We start from the raw sequence: 23633 nt of genomic DNA on the forward strand, positions 1-23633 counted from the left end.
TTTCATGTATTTATAGTTATGAAAAGTCAAAACAAGTAAGTAATTTTATAGACTTTACAGCTTTTGCATACTAAACTAAAGTTCATTTCTTTCTATTCTGATTATGTGAATAAGGTTAGGTTTCCACATCTACACATGAAGTGAATGGGGGTAAGGAGAGGAATAGTGAAAAGAGGGATGAAATATTATCAATATTGTTTTTTGTCTGTATAATATTATTTGGTTTACAGTTATTTTTCAGGGAAGTTTTATTATGTTTTTTATCAAGTAAGCATGCAAATGTGGTGTAAAAATCCCCCTCTCATTAGATATCAGTGTTGCATTCTTGGAGTGTCTTCAAGACGTATTAGATTTAGTTCCTAACTGTAGAGGATTACTAAGAATATCCAAAGTACTGCTCAAGTGTCCAACAAAAGGAAGTTGTGATTTTACAGCGTTGGTATGAATAGCTATGAAGTTTACAGAACATACAGACTTTTCAGTAACTCTTGCCTCATAGTGTTAAGAAGGTGGGGATTTTGTTGCATTTGATCAAGGGGATTTCTCAGTACTTTCTAGAATGGGAAAGTAAATTGTGCATTTTTCTCATGGAAATATTCATGAGTAAGAGAATGACACTGAAAAATTTCGGTGGCTTATGTAACCCCAGAGGAATGCAGCAATGCATGGACTGCATGTTGACATATTCCCCTGATGTCCTTTCCCTGGAGATTGTGGGAAAAAATTAGCTTCCCTGAAATTAAGAGCGAAGCATAGAGCCTAAGGTAAAAAAGTAATCTGGCATTGTAGGGGTAGGGAGTTGGTAGACAGTTTGTTTTAGTTGCTTATTGTTGTTCCATGAATAGCAAATTGGCAAAGAATATGCACTGATGAAGCTGGCAAATAAAGGGAATAAAGAGTTTATTGAGATCAACAATGAAAGACTGTGTCAATACAGAGCAGTGGCCCTAGAGCTGCAAAATCTCTGGCACTAGGCACTGGATTCTCTATTCCCTTGTGGTCTTTTCTTGTGGATTCTTTAAAAAGCCTTGTGGCAAACGGACAGCATTAGCTCCATCAGCCCTTGCAGATAGTCTCTACTCTGTGCCAGCCTGCCAGCCTGCGCTTGTTTTGTCAAATTAAATTCTTCTGCAGAAGTTTGGATAAAATGTGGTCACTCATTAGAGGAAAGGGTTTTTTCTTCCTTTTGTCTTTTTTTTTTTTCACGTGACAATCATTAAAGTTAATATGATCCGGAAATTAACTCAGCTGAGAAGTAAAGAATAACAAATGTGTGTAAATAATCTCATCAGATAGACTTCTAAAATAGAAATACCGTGGAAAATATTCCATGCAAAAGAAGGACTCCAATATTGAAAGCCATGAAACCAAAGACGTCAGAAGCTGCATCAGCTGACTGTACGATCTTTTTGTCAATGTTTAAAAGGCGTGTTAATGTGCACTGTAAATTGCTCTCTAACTATAGATGATCTGGACATGTTATGGCGGTGATGTTTTATTAAATTGGGATTGCCTGTTCTGGCAGCAAGCCTGAGAATTCTTTTCGTGTACAGTTGAAGCAATTAATTGTGTTACCAGCATATGTGCCAACATTCCCATGCTCAGGATTGCGGCTTTGGGCTGATTTGTAAGACATTTTCAGGTCCCCGTATTTGTGCTGACCTGCTACCATGTATGTTATGAATAGGAAGATTTTTCTAAATGTGATAATTATCTAAAACCATTGATATTTATTTATTTTTCAATTTAAATTAGTAGTGAGCAATGAAGAGTGGAAAGGCAAAAATAGTGAAGAAAATACATTTTGGTGCTCTTCTCCGAATTAAGACCAACTACTGTGAAGCTGGGAGTTTTAATGAGAAAGCCCTTAAGCCAGGAAGAAATTTGAAATATAGCAGTGATATACGCAATCTTGTATGATCACTGCTTTTAACTGCTTAATCATTCATACTGCCTAAATATAATTGTACTGCCAGCTTCTGTGTTTACAGTGTATGGTGTGGAAAAAGATATCCCACTGTGACATGTTCTACTTACAATCAAATTGACTGTACCAAACACAGAAGCTGTTGAAGTTCAGTGCTTCTCAGTAGGGTGTTCTTGTTCCTCCGGCTTATTTCTGGCTGTTGATATAGCTTGTATCCGTGAAGCTCATTCCCTCATAAAATAACAAAGCCAAGGAAGTTCCCTGTTCATCTTCACTGTAAAAGAGGATGTCATGAACTATTTAAGAAGACATGTATCTCACAAGCATTTTTCTAAATAAATAATGTTTTGCAGATTTGTATTTGTAATACTGAAAGCCCTTTTTTCACTTTTATGAATTTTTAAATGCTTCCTTGCTTCTGTCATTTAGCATGGTAAGAACACTGCAAATTATGCTCGTAGCTGCTGTTTCACAATAATAATGTCTCTCATATAAAAACTACTTTCTCAAGTGTTTAAATAACTTAGCCAGAACAATTGTTTATAGCATGAGAGTTGCCTATGAAATAAATCAAAAAAATAAATCTATTTGTAAAGCAATTAAAAATAACCATAACAATGACTCATTTTCAGGTATTGAGGAGCAGAGGTCAATGAACTAGATAAGTGTTTCTCTGCATTTTAGCATGCTGTTTTATCAAGCACTCTGGCAATACTTTTCGATTTCTGCTGTGTTTTATTCACATATTACAATGCCTTAGTGCTGAGTTCTGCTGATTAGCTTGGGTTTTTAATAAACGTGTATGTCAGTGCATGACCAAATGAGACAGCTCATCAAGCATGGCACCACAATGCATCTAATCATATCTGGTAGTGGATTCCTACTGCCCCAAAGGTTTGAAACACCAAAGGTGACTGTACGTGGTCTCCTTTCCAGTCTTCAGCTGTCCTGTAATTCAGCTGACTGAAGGATTGCCTCTAATGTTCTAGGTCAGTCATCACCCCTTTGCTTCTGCTTTCTTTGAAGCCATGTAATAATAGCTAGCTTTGTGTCAGATGGCCAGATATGTTGCTGTTACTGTATTAGCCAGAGTGTCTGTTGTCTGAAGTCCCATTTACTGCATTCCAGCTGGTGCTCGGGAGTTCATTTAGGCATGTTTAATCCTCTCACTGGATTTCAACTGCTGTTTTTCTATATTAACCCCAGTGAATGATACCAAGCTTTTTCAGGATAATTGACATCACTCAGGAAGAACATTGGTTATTAGAACTCCATTTGCTAATGAAGTCATCTTTGTAAGCAGACAAGTGGAAAGACTTTGGCTTTGACATGTTTGCTGAGAGCACTTTCTTGCAGGCTGCTACTAGGGTAGGGATATAAATCCTCTGCAAGTGCAAAAGTTTCTTGCTTTTGGAGATTGATTTATCCCTATCAAAAGTTTGGACTTTATGCTGTTCTTCCAGACACCAGACTGGCAAAACCAAACAAATGACAACCTTCCCAGCCCAATAAAACAATTCATTGTGCTTACCAACTTGTGGAAATCTTGTCAGGTGTCCTTATGTGTAGGACTTTGTCCTTGTTGTGACAGGCTGTGCCATGCCAAAGCATACACTCGTTTTTTCATCCTTTGGGTAATAGCATCTATAATTTCATCACATTGTTGCAATGTATTGTTCTTTCCTTCTCCTCAAGACTCTATATAAGAAATTATTTTACGATCTGTTTAACAAATCTAGGACAAGAAACTGGAAGAACAATTCTGGTAATACAAAGGGTTTGGATCATAATTTTATCATCCTATATTGAGCTGTAAGGCCCTGATGCCTAAAATAAGTTAATACATTACAGTTCATATTCCATACTTCTCTTTGGCAGTTTCAAAGAAAGTGAGTCTTAAATAAACCTGCCTTCTAGAATAATCCAGAGGAATTTTTTGCATTTTTTTATTGAAAAAATACATGTTAAGGAGATTAATCAAATTTATAAAACTTCAGGGAGAAGTACAATAGAGTAGTGCATTTTCTGATTCCTTGGTGACTTTCCTGGATGGATGATGACTTTTATTATTCTTTCACTAGCACTATGATACTGATGGTTGGTATTGTATGTATCCATATGCAATACTGATGTTACATTACTTTATTGTGGTTAAGCTTTGTTGTGGTTATCCTTTTATTATTTCCGGTCACAGTGTAGTAGCTTTTTAGTACTTCCTCTGTCAGCTCCACAAAAAAAATAAATCTTGTTGGCCAGCTGACTTGCTGCAGCCCTTACGAAAACAGGCAACTCTGTCACAATTATCTCCTTGCTCTGACAGTAAGTAGTGTGTAGATGGCTACTCTTGACTATGTGTCTCACTGCAAAATGGAACTGAATCCTTCTTTGGAATCTGATAAAACAGGGAACAAATGGTAGAGGGAACAAACTGTCAGAAAATACATATTAACAGAACTACCCCTCTGGCAAATGAAGGTTATCAGGTTGCATTTTCATTCTTTTGCTGGTACCCAGAGAGATTACTTCATTTGAGTGCCTGCAGAGGAGCAGGGGCAACAACATTTGTGAGTGCATTGAGACTTTTGAGCAGCCATCCTTCCCTGCATGATAGACTTGTACCGCCAGTCAATAAAACTGGTGAGGTTTTTATAGTAACTTAGAAGATTGGTTGTCTCTGCTTGGAAGGAGATTTCTGTCCTGAGCTAAGTGAATGTCCTAGTTCATGTGGATTCAATGAAAAGAGGGACATGACTTTACAATGTACCTGCTGAGTAAGAGCAACTCTTAATAATGCCATGTAGCTTGCAGATTCTAAAAAGTTTATTTGTTTGGTGTGGTGATTACCTTCCTTCTGGAAGCAGCAGCATGCTTTGAGGAATCTCAGTGACATCAAGACTTTGGGATGTACTGTGATAAATGACATCTTGTAAAACTGGGCAAGGTCTCTGCTCTATCTGTGCTTTTCATTGTTTTGTCCATCATTTGCCTCTTCTTGATTGGAGACAGTTGCTCTTAAATCCGGTTTAATTCAGTTTTGAATCTTCGTATCTTTTAGAGAAGATATGCTTACTGCACAGCTGCTCCTTTCTGTGGCTGGGAGAATTTCATAATCAATTAAAATGACGATGCTCCTAAGAAGGTGATAAATACAACCAAGTGGCACCACTTGGTCCAATGTTGGTGATTCAACTGCATTGTCAAACTTAGAGTCTTACAGAGTAACTCCTATTTCAGCCTTTAGGAAGATGTCCAAGTCAGCTGGAATTTTCTGTAGAATAATATTTTTTTATCTTTTCAGGTTAAATTAACTTTGTACAGAACTTGTAAGTATTACAGGAAACATCTGACCTTGGAATTTCATTTTATTCTTTGCTACATTAAACAGCTTTAATCTTATTAGGGTATCTTCTAATAGTCTGAAGGTATTAGAAAAGGCCTCATATAAAGGCAGATATCTCCAAATGGTATTTTGCTGCATGATTTTATCAAGTTACCTAATAAGCTCCTTAATTCTTCAGACCCACTGTTTCTGAGTTAGGTTAAACATACCTCCTTCAGGTTCAAAATGTGTAAACTGTGTCTGATTTGCTGACACAGTGAAAGAAAGATTGGCATCATGTATCAATAATCCAGGATATGAAATGGAGACTCCTCCTTTGGTATTTTTAACATTTATTTTCCTTTCACATTGGTTCCACCAAACCCTGCATATGTGGAAGAATGATAGGGGAGAGCCCATGCTCCCTCATTTCCTTTCACATTCACAGAGATGCTGTTCATTGTGGGCAGTTATTAGGTTGTCCAAAGGAAATATATCTGCATTCCTATTTGCAACAGTTAATTTTTACATTCCAGTGTACTTGCAGTATAGAAACTTTTTCATTCAATTACGTTAAGGCCATGTAATTCCTTTCGACATCACTTGGCATACAGCAATTTTGTATAAGGGTTTAGGACTCAGTGTGGTAACTTGGTGAAGGAGTGTACAATAAAACTGTGTTTCTTCCTTTTAAACTTGAATTTGTTCGCAGCAGGATATTTTCAAGTTTAGATCTTTCTAACAAATGTAGACCAATCATTTACTTAGCTATGAAAGATGCTGTATTTGCATAAGATACAGTGCTTCATCTTATAAAGATTATTTTGTTTTCATCTATACAAACAGTAGGAAACACTTTGTGTTTAGCATCTAATTTGTTAATAAACTTAATAATATAGTCTTCATGTACAGCACAGTAGGAAATGTGCAGTAAGGATGCAATAATTCTGGGTAGGATTCTTTCCTGTTTTCCATTTTCTTTATCAAAAAGATACAGAATTTGTTTTCCCAGTTCTTTACATCTTCGTTATTTATCAGATATGCATACAGAATTCCCAAATAATAGAAGAAAAAAAATCTGTTCATGTCTGTCCAAAGATGATGGTTCTCTTTTTGGACTGATGTACCATATAGCTGCCTGTAAAAATACAAAATGAACAGGCATTGAGTAAATTCTGGGCAGCGCAAAATCCAGGTAGGGATTCTTTTGCTTGATAGTGATTACCTTTAATTAAAATTTTAAAAAGCAGTCATCTTATTTTGTGGATTTTTATTGGGAGGTGTTTGAAACGTTTTTCAATCTTTATTTCATTTAGGATAGTGGAGTTGTTCTTTGAATGGTTCATTCGAATTTAAATGATGCTTTGTTTGTATGGGGGTTGTTTGTGTCTTGATTTAGGACATTAGGCCAATTTGTATATTTGTATGTTAGGTTTTACTCCTGCCTGTAGTCTACTTACATATGCAATTTGTCACTAGAATTAATTTCTTATACTAATTTCTTGTTTTTTAAGAAGTATGAAGGTTCTTCAGTTGTCAATGTAATACATGTATTAATGTTTGAAATCTTGCATCAGCCTATTTCATTGGTGTCTAGGAAATCTCAGGTTCTTTGATTTTGAAGTGGTGATGGTGATTTTAAAATTATGTTAATGTCCAGAAAAGATACTGGAAAGGAAACTTTGTAAACAGAAAAAATACTTAATGCAGAAATGCATGATGCCTTGCTGCAGTGAAGTTCTAGTGGAGTAATTCTGATTTTCTGTTTCTTTTTTCCTTGAATTCTAGATTTATCCATGGCAGTACAAAAATTTTCACAGTCTTTACAAGATTTTCAGTTTGAGTGTATTGGAGATGCTGAAACTGATGATGAAATTAATATTGGTAAGTAGGCTCTTTGCTCTGCTTGCAGTAACATTTTTATAGTTTCTTATATATCTAGCATGTTATCAGAATTATAGTGGGGCAGTTCACAGTTATTTTTTAATGGTTCATGTCACAAAACCAGAAAAATTTCAATAAATAGAAACCATGCTGTTCCGGTTTAAAAATACATGTCAAAAAAGCTATGTCTTCATGTCAAAAAAGCCATGGGTTTTTTTTCATGGCAAAAAAGCTGTGTTTTCATGGCATAATTTGATTTATTGTAGTGGAAAGTATTCAGCAGTACTTTTGTCAGCTGAGTCAACTGTGAATCCTCTAAATTCTGCTGCTACTTTTATTGTGACAGTTTTCAGTGGGTTACTAAAAGGTACACAAGTTTCTATGATGTAACATAAGCCTGGAAAAAGCCACCTAAGTGCCTAGTAAGACGCAGGAAGTATTTAAAGGTCTAAAAAGAGGAATATGTTCATTACAACTTGTGCATTCCTGAGTATATGGTTGTCTGAACTTCTGCCAGTGAAATTTAGTAGCTGCTTATTGTTCTGTTTCTGCACACACCCAGAAATTCTGCATTTGCAGAACTGAACAGCTCAAATTGTCTTGAATGTAAGCCTCTTTAAGGTCATCAAAATATTCTTCCCTCAGCAGACTAATCCTGGAAATGTTTCCAGGATTCAGAAATTCAGCCACTCTTTACTGCAAGGCATTGCTGCAGTTGTAGTGATGCTTTTTTGCACAGTAGCACAGCAGCTGGAGTGCTTTAACCCCCACTGGTAAGAAATTTGGATTATAATCTATCTTCAGAATGGCTAAATTCAGTATCATGAGTCTTACATACCACATGGCCCCCATGTGTCTCCGAAAACATCTGAGAGGAAGTAAGATGGTTCTTAAAGAGTAGTAGCTTCTAAAAATAAATAATTTGGCTGTACAAGAGGGAACATAGGACTTGTTGGTATTTTTTTAAAGAGGTTCTACGTAATGCAGAGAGCAAACTCAGATTTAGCCTTTTCCAAGTGTATCTATTATTGTGATCTATTTTCAAGTCTCCTCTCCCTTCAATTTTTTCTTTTCCTGACTGAGTCATTGGACAGAAGACCTGAGCTGCTTGTTATCACTCGCAGGGTTTGCCTCATCCTCTCCCTACAACATTGTGGTAGTCAGAAAACTGTCATCAAAGATGACTGGTATTTGGTCACTGTCTTCCAATAACTTTTGGCAGGGGGGTGGGAGGGGAGGTTTAATTTCACTGACAGTTAAAAGTAGGGGAGTGACATCACTGAGCTGCTGCTACTCAGGTACAAAACTGCATGCATTCTTCAGGTGTATCCAGCTTGGAAAGAGAAATGGTGTGTATGTACTCTTTGGCATGCTAGATATTATTTCTTGGCTGTTAAAATTATATTGTAGATATATTTATAAACTAAATCTGCAGTATCTCAGTTATATGTCTTAGATTTGGTCAATAACTTTTTTAAAGACATACGATTTTGCATTTAAAATGAGGTGACTGAGAACAAAGGCAACATTCATTTTACTTTTAACCTAAACATAGCAAAGAAAAGGCATTTTATTTTTTGGACGTTAAACAGGCATTTAAAACTGTTTAGGAAAAAAACAGCATTCATGAAGCTTGACAGCTGATTTGTTTCACTTGAAGCTTCAAAGGGATTTCTAGCTTCTAAAGGACCAATCACTTGATGGATTGTCATACACACCAAAGAAGCTTGTAAGAGTAAAAGGTAAACTGACAGGAATCAAATTCAAGTCCAACAGAGCTTGAATGATACTGTGTGCTTTTATAGGGTAAGGCTAAATTTTTGATCTCCCTAGAGCAGTGACCTAGAATTTATCCATATCTTTAGCATGCCCCAACAAGATACGTTTGCTTATCATCAAAGACAGCTTTGTATAGATGAATCCTACTCTGTGCTTCCTTCTGCCTTCACCTCCTTTTTTTAAGAATGTCTGCAACTGTGCAGGCCAGTGGGAAGTTCTACTTCAGTCTGCAGTGATACTCTGACTTGATATGATTTGTAAAAACCTACCATATACATAGGGGCTTATTGTAAGGACTACATTTCTATTTCAAGCTTAGCATTGAAAATCTACCCTAAGACACCTTAGCATTGGAAATTCACCTCTACATAAGACTTCTTCTGTCAGGATGTGATTATTTAAAAAATAAAAGTTTCAGATTCTTTCAGCATTAAATGTAAGGGATTTAAGTGATTTTTTTTCTTTTTTTTCTTACCAGCTAAAAATATTTGGAATTGAATTGATAGCTCCATTAACAGTTTTTGAGGCAATACTGGAGTTGAGGGTCTCCCTTTAGTCACTAAGCAAAACACTTTTTTTTGGCTTCTTTTTTTTCCAGTCTAAGATCTAATAAAAGCAGTTTTATTTTCATTTCCTATAACGTGTGCATTTTTAGTTGCTCTCAATATAATTTATCTATTCCAGTGAGCCCATTACATGAAACACGTAAGAATTAGTAGTAGTTAAGCTTCATGACACTCCACATAAACAGAATTATAGTGGTCTTCATGCTTATTTTAATCCATCTTGTATTTAATCCAGTGATTTATTTGTTTGGGTGGGTTTTTTTTTTTTTAATTCCTGTCTTTGATTTCTAATTCTTCCATAGAAGGGGTGTTCTTCTTTGACAAAAAAAATCTTATCTGTGACTGTGGCTGTATAATGCATTTTAGGTATTTTTTTCATGTTGCTGCAGGTTAGCCAGATTTATCTTCATAGCCACTTTCAGACACACCATGCCTAGTTTAGAGTCATTTTATGCATGAGCTGTAGGCAATTTCTCTGACTTTCTTGGATAAGCAGACTGCCTTGTTCCTCAAATCATCTACAGCTTCTTTTTTGTTTTTAGTTGGTTTTTTAACTGTGAACATCAAAGGATTCAAGCTATAAAAACCTTTTCCGTTTTTAAGCTTTTTGCCAGAATATTTGGTTTGGGAAACAAGGTGTCCAGCTTTACTTGCTTTTCTTATTAAAAAAATAAAACAAGCTGGCAACAATTGCTGGTTTTGTCTCTTCCTCTGCTTTAGAATGCTCGTGGAAGCATGTGATCTGCAACAGTGCATGGGCTGTGCTATTTGATGGCAGAACATGGTTGTTAGCACCAGTTGCATGTGATTCAGCCAAGCTATAATTGTTTTTTGTGCCACTGAAAAGTTTTGCAGAAAATAGCATTTTCAATGCAAAAATAGCAAGATGAATGACAGAAAATTGATACTACTAAAAAGCCACAGTAATGAAGGTTTTATGTAACTTGCCCTTACTCTGAGAAGAGGGTGTTGCTTTCCTAATCTAAAAACTGTGCTTTCCTCAGAAATACCAACACTTGATAACACTTTGCCATTTGCTTTTTAGACATATCACCCTGCCCCCTTTGTAAATATTATGCACAAAAATTAAATACTTAAGATTGACAGTGAATGTAAAGGAGGTCAGTAATTTGTCATGCCCAGTGGGAGTTCTGTGTAAAAAGGATGCAGGATTTTTACGTGTTTCACACCTTATAGGTAACACAGAATGTTACACAGATGGGACAGCTGCAAAAACTATGTTTTCATGATCATCTATATTTTTCCTCAGTATACACTACAGGCATAAATTTTGCAAGGAGAAGGTTTGCCCAGCTCCTCCTAGTGTTATCCAACTTGTGTCACCTGGATCTCTCCCCAGGAATTTCCCAGTTTTGATCCTCTTTTATTCTGTTTGTGTTATCTGGTTTGTGGCTGCTAGAGATGAAAATAATAAACGTTATTAACTCAATGGAATTCTGTCTTGTGCTTTTAACAAGTTTGTGTCTATTTTGTATTATGGCTAATTATATATCAGTGAGATCTAATATCTGCAGTGTAAGACCATGCTCTTCAGCATTAAAAAAAATAAGACAAATAAATACATGCCCATATTCTGGCATTTTATTTTATCTGTATCTGGTTTTTATTAGCATGTGCTGTTTAGGAAAGTGCACTGAAAAGCATATGTGTTTCACTCTGTAACTGCTGGTTTTGAAGTTTGGGGTTTTTTTTCCTGAAGAGAATTATATTATGACAGATGTTTCAGGTAGCATCAGATGCTTAATTTAAGAATGTAATAGGATTGTGATGATTTATGAAATCATTATTAATTGAGCCACAAAGAATAGGTCAAAAGTTCTAAAATGTGGTGTCTTTTCTTGTGGGAACTGAATTCTTTTCTTGCCACTAGCAACTGGTGATCTTTGCTGACTCACACCTCAAGTCATTCATGGGATTATTAAATTGCTAGCAACTAGCAATCTACAGAACTGTTAGCTCATACCTGGCAATTACGTTGTTTACAGCAGTTAGTTTCAAGTTGAACTTTGAAAAATCAACTCAAATGTACTGGAGAGAAAGAAGTCAAAACCAACCAAACAAATGCAGAATGCTAATAGTAGTTCTTTGTTAGAGTCCATTGCTGTGTTTTGCTTTCTTGTTCTAGCTGAGCAATGATGCCAGAAGCTCAGCCTTCTTTTTTTCTCATACTGGGCATCCACATGCACAATGCTTTTCAGTTAGCTTTTGCTCTAGCCTCTCAGAGAACTTGTCAGAGGACAACCATCCTGTAATTCAAAGCAGCAAATAGATCTGTACTGGGAAATTTATATATAAAACTACACAAAAAAAGAGGAAAAAAAGAATGATGTTTCTTTTTCCCCCCATCTCTTGTAACAATGTATAAGTTTAATTGACTTTAAGAGGTACCAAATTCCATTTTTAATGGTACGTACTGTGGATACAATGCTCTATTCAAATAAATAAGTTTAAAACAACAAGAAAATTGTATAGGAGCTTTATGCATGCCTAGTGTGTAGAGACAAATCTTGACAATCAGTCTATGGACTTGGCAATCTCCAAGTTAGGACATTGTCTTTTGGAGGTTCATCAGGAACCTGAGATGGTAGATGTCAGGTTGCTCATTATTTCAAGCCACTGTTGCTTGTGGTGTGTAATGGCTTCTTGAATTTGCTTGGCTCTTCCTGAATTATTTATTAAATGCAGTCGAGCCACCTACAGTCTGAATCACTTGGGTATCTTACAGGTCATCTCCTTAATTACTTGAGGTTAGCTTTCATGTTCAAGAAAGTTCTTTTTGGGGTTAATATTCAACCTACTTTGCACTGAATTTCCATTTGTAACCAGGCTTCCAAATGGAATTACCAAATTCTAAATAAGTCTAAAATTACTTCCACCATCTCAGGTCTACTACTGCCTTACTCAAAGCAAAGAAAGAACAGGATCTCGCCAACACCTTGAGGGCAGGGTTCTGGGGGTGGATTTTTTTAGCATAGGCATCATCCCAATAACTTTTCTAGTTGCTTGAGTTTGTTGACCTTGTGGAACACATTAGAGACAAATGTATTTACAAAAGGCAGTTTAATTTTAGATGGGTGGGGAAGGGTTGAGTCCTGAATTAGACTAGAAAGCTATTTACAATGGGGTGTGAATTTGCATAGAAAGGTTATGTGCTGCTTTTCCACAGTAATTACCTGCTTAGATTTGCCAGCTCTCTTCCTCCAGCTGAAAGAATGAATTTTAAGATTTAACTTTTTAGATTACTTTCAAAGCAACTTTGCATAAGCTACTTGTAAGATCACAGGACAGAGTTCTTTGGTACTCCTATTGGATTATTTTTATCTACAGAAGTTAAATGGTAGCAATTTATGGGAGGAACTCAGCACAATCAGGGTGTGAAATGCCTGAAGTGTTAGTTTCAAAACTGTTGATTCTGTTCCTACCATTATTTTTTTATCCATGTTGCATATTTGACAGTTTAAATAAATGCCACCTGTTTCCGGAATGCTATTGTTTCTTGACTTCAAGATGAGTGATTTTATGCTAGTGCTGGGATCCTATCAAGGCTTCAAAACAACATCTGCCCCAGAAAGTGAAGGTTGCCATTCTGTTGGTTGAGCCCAGAGCTCTTGTCCTTGTTTTGGAAGGTCAAATGAGGTTGACAAATCAGGAAACAAAATAATGGTGCAGTAAGTTTTTTATCTGTTCAGGAAGACAAGGTAAAATAAGATCAACAACACTTGTTGTCTTTGCTTCTTCTTCTCTTGGCTACCTATCAGAAGGTTGTTAGAATTTGCCTGCTTCATTCTTTGTTGACCTTAAGATGAGTATTCAAATGAAAAAATTAGATAGGTGTGGCTGATGCAGTTACTGCCATTCCTGTCTGTCCTACCTTTCTTCTGTGTCAGGAGTAGCTGACAGTAGTAGCTCTCCTGAGTCCCTGCAGTTTGCATCCTGGTGTACTAACAGAATCTGAAATTCGTGTTAGTTCATTTTACTGTATTGGACTGCAGTCTGTGGTGTCTCAGATACCACTGGCCTTGGAGTTCCTACTGTGCACAGAAAGAAGTTGAGGCAGGTAATGGACAACAACAACTTTGTTGTCCTGGTGCATTTTGCTAAGGAGTTGAGTCAGCATTTGATCTGAACAGCTGAGTAGATGAATGGACAAGTCCATGCCACTCACAGATAAAGATGGAGTAGCTTTTGTGTCTCTCATTGATATTTTGAACTTCAGGATTCTTGAAGGTGTATTCTACTTTATTGTCCTCATTCCATGCCTTTAACATACCTCTTTTCCCCTCCTTAGTCATTTAACTTCATTATTTCTAGAGTTGGACGTCCCAGTGGAAGTATGAATGCCTGTGGGGAGACAATCTTGAGGACTAGAGAGTTGCTTTATAGAGTTGTTTTGAAAATAATGAGTATGTACTTTTGATGCACATAATAGACTTCTAGTAAAATGGCATAACATTTTTGAGTTGTCAGGCTAGCATACCTCTTGAGAAAGAGGAACTAGTTTTCAAAAACAGATAATGGTTTGATCAACTCAGCTCTGAGATATTCATCTTCAGGTCTGAGCAAATAAATTGAAGGACTTGTACTTTCTGAAATCAAAATGCTTAGTAGAGATTAGAGTTTTAAGCACAGGAACTTTTTGATCCCTTTGTAGGCCTAAATGCAATAAAGCAGTTATGGCAAACCTAACATCTGTTGAAGTATTTGGTGCTATTTTTTCTAAACTCTTTCACTATTCAAGCAATAAATGCACAAAACTTTAAAAATCAAAAGAACAGTATTAATGATTGTCAGATGCCTTCTGAATATATTACTTTTGCTTTTACTTCCCCTATTTCAGCACCCATAAAGAGCCGCACACAAATAAGGTTTGTACAGCTGGGAAGATTAAAATACCAGGGTTTTTATCTTTAGTTAAAGTATGGATGTGCCTCTGAAAAATTGGGGATTGGCCAGTTCCATTTGTACCTGTTGGAACTCTAAACAACAATAGTTAATTTCTTCCCTCCCCCCCTTCATCGCAAAGGGATTTTTGGGGAAACAATTGGCAAAGGCATGGTTTTGTGAGGGAAACCATGGGTGAAAAAACGGATTGGGAATACACTGGGGGTAATAGGATATAGGATAAAAGGGAAAGGTGGGATTAGGAAAGGGAGACTGTAGGGACTGTTTATAATGTGGATATTGTCTAACATGACTACGACTTTTAGCATATATACTGCCTTTTACAGAAACACCATCAGGCCCAGTGACCTCTGCTGCTTGTAACCCTTTTCTACCTTGCACAATTTTGAACTCTACTACTTCTCCATCTCCTAAACTTGGGATGTATTTTTCAGGGTTATTCTTTTTAATAGCAGTTCCATGAATGAATATGTCTTCCTGGTTGTCACATCTCATTATAAAACCATAATTTTGTTTAACATTATACCATTTTACTATTCCTTAAACCTTAGCTACGATGATCTTTTCCTTTTTCCGAGTGGCTGCTGTTTTCTGTCTTGCTGTGTTTTTGCTTTCTTTTTTGCTTTCGCTCGCTTCCATGTTGGAACTGCCAGGGTTGTCAGTGCTGCTGGGGCCGTCGGGGCTGCTCGTGCCTGTGCACTCTTCCCGGGGCTGCATTTGGGGCCGCGCAGTCTGGGCCAGGCTGGGCTGCGCCGCTCAGCTCCCTGCACGCCAGCGCCTTCTCTGCTCTCAGCTGCGCTGCTGCTGCCTGGGGCTGCTCCCACGTCTCAGCCGGGCCCCCAAGCAACGACCCCCCCGCGCCCTGCTCCAGTGCGCATTTCGGCTGGGCACGGCTCCGCTCCTCTCACAGGGCTCGCTCCACCACCCGCTGCGCGGGGCCGGGCGGGCTCCTGCCGCGCCTCACTCTGCTGCCGACACTGCGGCTCGCATGGCTCCACCCGTGCGGGGGAACTGCCTCGCTGCTGCTCAGAGAGCGCTCGGTGCACGTGGCCGAGGCCAGACGGTCCCTGAGCCAGGCTTCCCTTTGCCAAGACACAGCTGACATTGCTCAACAGTCTCGGTAACTTAATAATATTCACGAAAATATTCTTCCATCGGCATATATTTTGACTCAGAAATTAACTGTGTCCAAACGCTCTTCCAAAAGTCTTTGGTAAGAATCAAATCCCAAGAAACGTAGAAAAAGTTCTTAAACAACCATGCCAGGAAGTGTTTCAGTTCCTTTTGAGCTTGAATCAAGCTAAAATTTGCAAATCGTTGTTCAAGAATCTTTTCAAGTTTAAGATAAATGTCCATATGCAGCTCGGAGAGCCAAGACTCTTTCCATGGTTCCTCCATAGTTTAGAGATGGAACAGCAAAACGAAAACAAGAAGAGAAATCCAGAGTTTACTCACAAATCAGTCGCTGTCCCTAGGGATCAGGGATCGTTCTGCCCGCAATTCTCTACCATTTGTTACAGTGTGGATACTGCAAGACGTGTATCAGACAATGAGGCCTGTGGAAAAGAAATACATATGGACGGATTCTTGGTAGATGTTTCAGAGATGTTTATTTCTCCAGCCGCGTGGCCAGGGCTCTGCCGAGGAACTGCTCAATCACAGGACCAAGGGTCCTTCTGCCCGCGCAGGGAACACAAACCAACCGATGGGGAACGAGGCTGAGCAGGGGCAGGAAAACCCCGTGTCTGTGCCCTCAGGGCCCCTCTCCCAGGACCACATGGCAGGGGGGAAGGGACCCCGACAGGTAGAGATTGTTGAATTAAATGAACTTCTATGATACAGCAAGTCATGCTGTTACTTTTCAATAGGGGCCCATTCAAGCTGCTATTTTTTCAAAGTAGGTCTCCAGCAGCACTTTAAGATCGCTTCTTACCTCTTAGACAGAATTTGATTTATTGAATATTGTTCCCCACGCCTGCTGAGTTGTGCAGTTATGGAGCTCAGCCCCATTGCTGTGCATGTGGCTCCATCAGGTGGAAACAGAAGCTGATGTCTCTTCGACAGGTACAATAATGTAAAACTCCATTTTGTAGTGTGGCATAGAGATGCAGTATTTCTTAATGACCACTTATCTAAACTCTTACTTTATTCTATCAGAACAGGGCAGAAATGGTGTATTTGTTGTGACTCATCCCAAAAGCCTTCACCCCTTCACAGAAGTGTAGAGGAAAGGGGAGAGACAAGAAAAGTGTTACTGATTTGTAGACAGGTTTTGATGTAGTGCTCTGTGAGGGAGATCCTTCTCATGTTCCTAAGAAAATGGAAGAAATTATTTAGATTTAAAATGTTTTTGCTGGCACTCCAAGATACCATGTTTTGGTAGAGGTGATATAGACCAGTAGAGTCTAAAATGGGCTTTTTCTACCACATCTTTGCTGTGTTGAAGAATTCATGCTACACAAGAATTTACACAAGGTAAATTTTCCAAATTGTATGATATATTTTCAAAATCTGTACTGCTTTTATAAATAAAGTAGAATACTAACACAGGGTAGATATGTTGCAGCTGTATTATTAATAAAGTGTTAAAAAGTGTATGGTGAAAGTGGAATTAGTCTTTGGTGTGTGTTTTTGTTTTGTTTTTACAAACATTCTGTGGGATAGATAGCCATTATGAACTTTAACAATCTTTCAGGACTCTCAGAAATGTTTTGCCCTTGCTTGATCTATTTAGAATTTTCTAGTTGTATTTGCTTTGTGAGGTTCTGCATGAGTAGGGCATGGCAATTTACTGATACTAAGTAATTGGATTTATTTAAAGTGTGTAGCATTGCATGTCTTCAGGTTATCTCTCCAAGTATTGTGTTTGACAAGTGCTGACAGGAAATCTGGGAATTCTAGATAACCTGACTTTCTTGCAAAATCTTCTTAGTTTGTGTATAAATATGTAGTTTTCTGTACAGACTTCTGTTGAAAAGTAGTGGAGTGGAAAGTGTAAATGTTATTGGCTCGAAGAGTTGGTTTAACTTTTGTACAAGGCTTGTATTTTTATGTTTAAATATTTGTGACATGATAGCTACTTTTTATAGCAAAGAATTCTCAAATATCATGCTGTTTGTAACTGGATTTAGATAGTTACCCTGACAGAGGTTTGTTTCTGTAATGGGGAAAGGATTTTTACTTCTAATAGCAGCCGTACACTTTATGCTTTACATATGTTTAGAAAAAAAACTTCAGAAAATACCTTGCTATATTTGTTCATTAAGTTTTGCAAAGTGAAAATTTTATTGAGTTAAAATTGCCTCATATGGTATGTACAAGTTATGCTGTCCTGGCAAACACATTTTGCAGAGCTTTGGGCTTCAATTAAGCTCAGATCTTGGTTTGCTGCCTTTTATGGTTCTCATATTGGCCTGCAGTGTGAGGCACACGTGTGATGCTCAGGTGGGAGGTTCCATTCTTACTGTGGAATCACTGGCCTCTTCTGCTGGTTTGTCTCACCGTTATAGTGTGACAAAACCCAAATGCTTGTGCCTGGTATATGGCCAGCAATTAAAGGCCTTTGAAACTTTGTGGGGAATGCTGCCTGGAATATACAGGGATCAAATGCTATAGACCAGGGGAGGCCGAGTGGGGAGATTGTTGTTGAGTATCTGATAGTTTCATTGTTGGTTGTGTTTTCATGGGGAATTTGGAGCACTTACTACCATCTCTCTGTCCTAATACTGTGAAGAGCCAAAACGCTCCTAATTATGATGCGGAGGAAAAATTACCACTGAATTTACTCTTGAGTTTACAATGCCTTAATTCAAATGAAACAGAGAGAGCCCTTGTGGTTTCTTTACTTTTAGTTACATGTATTTGAGTAGCTGTGCCTTGATAAAATTCTCTGCTTGCCAGTATGTAATGAAAGATGTGATCATATTTGGAGAACAATACATAGACCTTAAAGCATAAATTTGGTCATAAAAGGCTTAATTTTGTAATTTTTCTTGCTTACTCATTTGTGTAAATTCTTTGCAGAAGCTTTAAAACAGGCATTTGTCATCTCTGTCTCTTTGCTGTTATCATACTTCTATCATACATCTATAATGATTTTTTTGGCAAATTTGGGGTTATTTCTGTGATGTAGCACACTTATTTTCAATAATTAAAAAAATTTGGCAAAATATCTTTCCTCACAGTTCAAGGAGGGAATTGCCACAGGAAAAAAAATTACCACTGAAACTTGTGCTCCCTGGGAGATGCTTCAAAATCTGAAAGATCATGGTACTATTTGATATAAAAAGCATTGGATTAAGCCCTTGCAGACTTCATGTACCAGACTAATTATGGAGCCAATAGTAAGAATGTTCATTTATTGCATCTGAAATAGCTTCACATTGTCTGCTCTAAGAATGTCTTGATTCTATCACAAGAACAGTACAGACCAGACAGGGTTGTCTGTACCTTGGTGTGCCTTCCCGTGATGGAAGTCTTCAAGGAAATTTGTAGTTATTTGGACTGTAATTTAAACCACTGTCTTCTGGCAGAAATCACTGTCACTTTGAGAGTGTATTTCCATGCTGGGGTATGTTGATGTAATCTTTAAACCTCTACACTTGAATTTTTGTTTCATCCTATGTCTTTTACTACCAGAAGTGCATTTCATTGTATTATAGGAAGGTACAAATAGCTTTTTTTACTGTTCTTGTGGAGGCTGTGATAAATGTAAACACAGCCAACAGGAATGCATGAGGTCTTTATTACAGATCCATAAAACCTGATACCCAGATTAGGGAAGTAAGAGAAACCAAATGGAGAGGATAAGGCAGCACATCCAGTAATAATTTTCCAAATTTAAAATGAGATTGAAACCCCATGAAGAAATGAACCATTATCTTGATATTCTAACTTCTTTTTTCACAATGGAATCTTCTAACATAATTCATCTCTTGACACCAATACTCAGCTTAAAGTTCAAGTATATCTGACATGCTGCAAGCTTGAAAACTGGAATTTACATAAATACCTAACTGATATTACCTTAAACCTTAATAAAAGAAAGCAGTTGCTGCATTTCGTCTATTATCTTGGGAATGATACTCAAAAGGGTACAAAATAACAAAGATAAACATTGATTTCAAAATCTGTACTCCTCTCCTATTTCGTCATCTTTTCTGCCTTCCCGGTAAATATTACTTAGGGTACAGAGCTCAGTCTTCCAAGCCAAAGTTTCTCCAAAAATGTTGCCACTTGGAAAGTGAGGGAAAATGACATAGGGTAGAAATAGTGGAAGAAATAGCGGTAGGTAAAGAAAATAGAAAACCTGAGCAATAATTGGGAAGATTTATCAGACGTATGTCTTTTTGTCCAAATACAGGTTTTCTGAAAATGTGTTTTAAAAATAAAACCAATACCTGTTTTCTGTAGGAAAATGTTGCAGTCAGCTTGCACTACTGTTTTTAAAATCATGTTACAAAGGCGCTTCAGCCCAGTCAACATTAGTTATAAAATGCTTTGACACCAATACTCTGCTTAAAGTTCAAGCACATTTGACCTTTTTCATAATTTGCATAAATTATTCTTTATTTCTGTTTGTAGAGTAAGGTGTTGATCCTTCAGCTTGTTCCCATTGGGCTCAACTGTAATTCCCTTTAAAGCTCTAGGTAATTGTACACTTTTAATGTTTTATATGCTTAATTCTGTAGGAGAAACAGGGACAAAAAAAGGATCATTAACAAATCAGTCCAGGTCATGACAGTGGTAAAGGAAACCTCTGTTGTACAAGGTAAGGCTCTATTTAAAATCACAGCCAACATATTGAAGGACAAAGAGAATGGCAGGCTTTGGGAGTCTTTTTTTCGAGACAGTCCTCCTCTTGCATTTCCATTTTGTAATGTGAAAATGCCGTAGTGGTGATATTTTGTGACATCCAATTTATTTACCTTCTGATAGACATTACAGTTCCTCTGTGGCTTTAATGACAGCCACAACTCTTGTTAGGTACAAATTACTGAGAAAGCAGATGATTATCTTCATATCTGTTGTGGCCTGTCAGTGTTACTATGAAATGTTTCCTTTTTCTGTCTGAAAGGAAGCCTTTTGTTGCTACTCTTGTTCTGCCTACTATACCTCCCCATCACCACCACCTCACATATTTTTTCAATGTCCTAAAGCCATAGAAAGAAGAATGGAAATTTTATTTGCTGTTGTGATTTGTTGAAAAACTGCTTTTCATGGCTGCAATTAATGTTAATCATTAAAAGCTCTGGAAATACAACTGTGAATTAACAACTATTTAATAATACATTTATTTTAATTTTAGAATTGGAAAAGAAAGTCTCTTCTCCCAGCCTTCATGGATCTTACATTGACTCTGCTTTCTCATGGAAGTCTAGTAAATAAGTGTTAATCCTTAGAAAATATCCTTATGGGCCACTGGTCTATCTTGAATTCTGTTTCAGTGATGTATTATTCACAGGGAAAAACTCCCTTCTAGACTTTAGCTGGAGTTTGTGCTCAGGCATGAATTCGGTGCCTGCTATAGCAAGTCTGTGCTAGGTATGACCAGTTCTGGAGGATGTACTTCACTGACCTTCCTGCCAAAGAGTACTGGGAGCAACGTACAGCACAGTCGTGGCAGTTCCTCAGTCAGATCAGGAAGATGTAAGGAAATCTCTGACAGTCTTGCTCATTTTTGCCTTTCATACAGCAAGGTGTTATAAGAACACATGTCATATATCTGTATGAATTATTTTTTCCATGCTGGCATTGACATATCTGAAGACGGTGTTGGTATCTGCTCATAACGCTATAAAATCTTGTTCTGTGTACTTTATTTGCATAAATTGTCTATGCATCATTTAAGGCTGCATGTGTAAGTAGAAATTAAACCAACAGTCCACAGAAAAGAATGTTCAGTTGTATTGTCTTCCACAGTAGCTTTTCATTTCTGTCTTGGGTTGAACATTACCTTCCAAACTTGGCTTTATGTCTTTGAGTTCAGTATTGGTCATGCAAGACTATTATATGTGTCATACACTTTGTTAGCCTTTTCTCAGTACATGTAGATGATGTCATATCTCCTGTGTGACATTTAGTAGGACAGTGTGACACTGAACTCTTTAATATTAAGCTAAGGTTGATAGAGTAGCTTCAGTAATTTCCACAGACATGCTGTTTTAAGGTGAAGCATTCTCTACACAAGTATATAGCAAAAACTTCATGAGATTCATTATGTGCATTTTTTTTCCTATGAACAACAGAGTTGATTTCAATGCAGTAAACCAGATTTCTAGTGTGTAAATGAGTCATATTTTCAATAATGCATTCTATAAATTCACATAAATGAATCTTTATCCTTTTTTACTTCTCCCTCATTCACTTAATTCTACATCAAGATTCAATTCCCTTTAGACTATGTGTGCAGTTGTTGCGGAGTTGTACCGTGTGTTTGAAATGATAGGGATTTTGGAAAAAAAAGGACATTGTTGATCTACACCATTAATGTTTAAGCTGTTGGTACTGTTAGTTTGTTTCTTTATGAAGCAAATTAATTAAGAGACTTTTCATTTAAAAATTAGAGTTGCTTTTTTTTTTTTTTGTAAATGAAATAAAGGGAGCCCTTTCTCCTGAACAAGGGAAATTTTGCACCACATGATTGTTGAGTTGGGAACACTCCAGAGAGAGCAGCTGACAGCCTGTTGTGATTGTGATGAATGAGACCATAAGTGTGCATCTGGGTACACATATAATTGTTTTTGCTTCTTGGGCATTGCTTTTCACAGGCATCATTTCTGTCATGATACCAAATGTATCTTACAAGTCCTTTTGAGTAGCCCTTAAATAAAAAGCAGACTGTAAAACTGTTGGGATTTTCTAAGTTAATATCGCCTAATGACTTAGAATAAAATATTGAGTCAGCACTTTGTTTTTCTTTAAATGGCCCACCAATAACAATAATTCTGTATGAAAACAACCAAAAACACCTTTATATTTAATATGCTAGGCTGCATATTGTACTTCATATTATTGGTGTGTTTTCAGAATTTATTTCTTATCAGCACATTCCCATGACATTTCCTCTTGCAAAATACTTGACTCTTCTTCCTCCCACCCCCTTTTTTGTTTACAAAGTTCAGTTCAATTCTTCTGTGTCTATTCTGATTAAAAAGAAGTGGATTTAAAAAAATGTTGTAGCGTTACTAAGAAAAGATTGTGAGGCTGGTGTGTAATGCCTGAGTGTCCTGACAGGCTGCATCTGACACAGATGGGTCGTATTTCTAAATCTTCTGGTTTTTAACTGCACAAAAGCACCTCCAGTTGTTATTGTTGGAATATCTGTTTGTTTCCTGTTGAGAGCTATGAATCCAGGGTTAGATGTGTGTACCCTGTGCCCAGGGTTCATGCTGAGATCCTGATGAGGGGACCAGTTGTGGAGGGGAAGGACGCCCCTGCCCAGATCTCCAAGGTGCCCAGTGCCCTGTGGGTGAATTGCCTGGGAGGCCTGACTCCCCTCAGTGACTCTGCCCTCAGCATCCCTCTGTCTGCCCAGCCCCAAACTGAGGTGAGGCAGAGCTGTTGCCTCTCTGCAACCAGAGGGCTCTGTGGGAGAAGAGGGGAGAAAGAAGGAAAAAGAGTACACTGGGAAAAGAGGAACAAGCACTCTCCTTCCTTTTCCCCCTCCCACTGCAGCTTCCAGCACAGCCAAAGTTCTCTAAGGACAGACCCTGGCTTTTAATGAGGCCACACTGAGTGGGGGTTGTATGAGAAGAAGTGTGTAATAACATGAAAGATCAGAAATACTGCAGTACTCAGGGGTATTGTAGGAGAGCTGACGTGGATAAAGCCTTTCGTGATCTGCGTGGTGACGTTGCGAGGACAGAGTGGTGACCATTGTGGTCACCAGAGATGTCCATGTTGCAGAACTCTTGTGTACTGGGTGTGCATCCTTCACTATCCTCTGAATAACACAATGCACATGTTCTCCCTGTGAACCTCCTGAGCAGGGGAAGGACATCCCATGGCTGTATGCAGGGATGGATGTGGATGTTGGGCAGTGAGCAGCAGAGGTGTAGTCAGTTTTGATGCAAAGGTGTCTTTGCAGTCACAGTCTCATAAGATCAGGGGGATGGTTTGTCTTAGTGCTGCTGAAGAGTGTATGTTCTGTGTTCTTAATGAAATTTTGACCTTTATAATTCCCCAAAGGTGAGCCAGTGGGGAGGAGAAGATGGAGACAGTTTCTCAGTCTTTA

The 23633-nt window shown here is 37.8% G+C and overlaps 1 protein-coding gene across 2 annotated transcripts in view; it reads left to right on the forward strand.

Annotated features, from left to right (window-relative positions):
* The window catches only part of ARHGAP42 (Rho GTPase activating protein 42), a 148493-nt gene that overhangs the window by 23654 nt on the left and 101206 nt on the right, over positions 1-23633 (forward strand). For both annotated transcript variants that reach the window (XM_042023756.1, XM_042023757.1), the window contains exon 2: positions 7035-7130. In XM_042023756.1, the coding sequence (XP_041879690.1) occupies positions 7035-7130 (96 nt within the window). The remainder of the gene's footprint in view (positions 1-7034; positions 7131-23633) is intronic.

This window comes from Corvus kubaryi, unplaced genomic scaffold, assembly GCF_017639235.1.
Source record: "Corvus kubaryi isolate FWS band 111438036 unplaced genomic scaffold, C.kubaryi_AGA036_p1.0 37256, whole genome shotgun sequence".
NCBI lineage: Eukaryota > Metazoa > Chordata > Aves > Passeriformes > Corvidae > Corvus > Corvus kubaryi.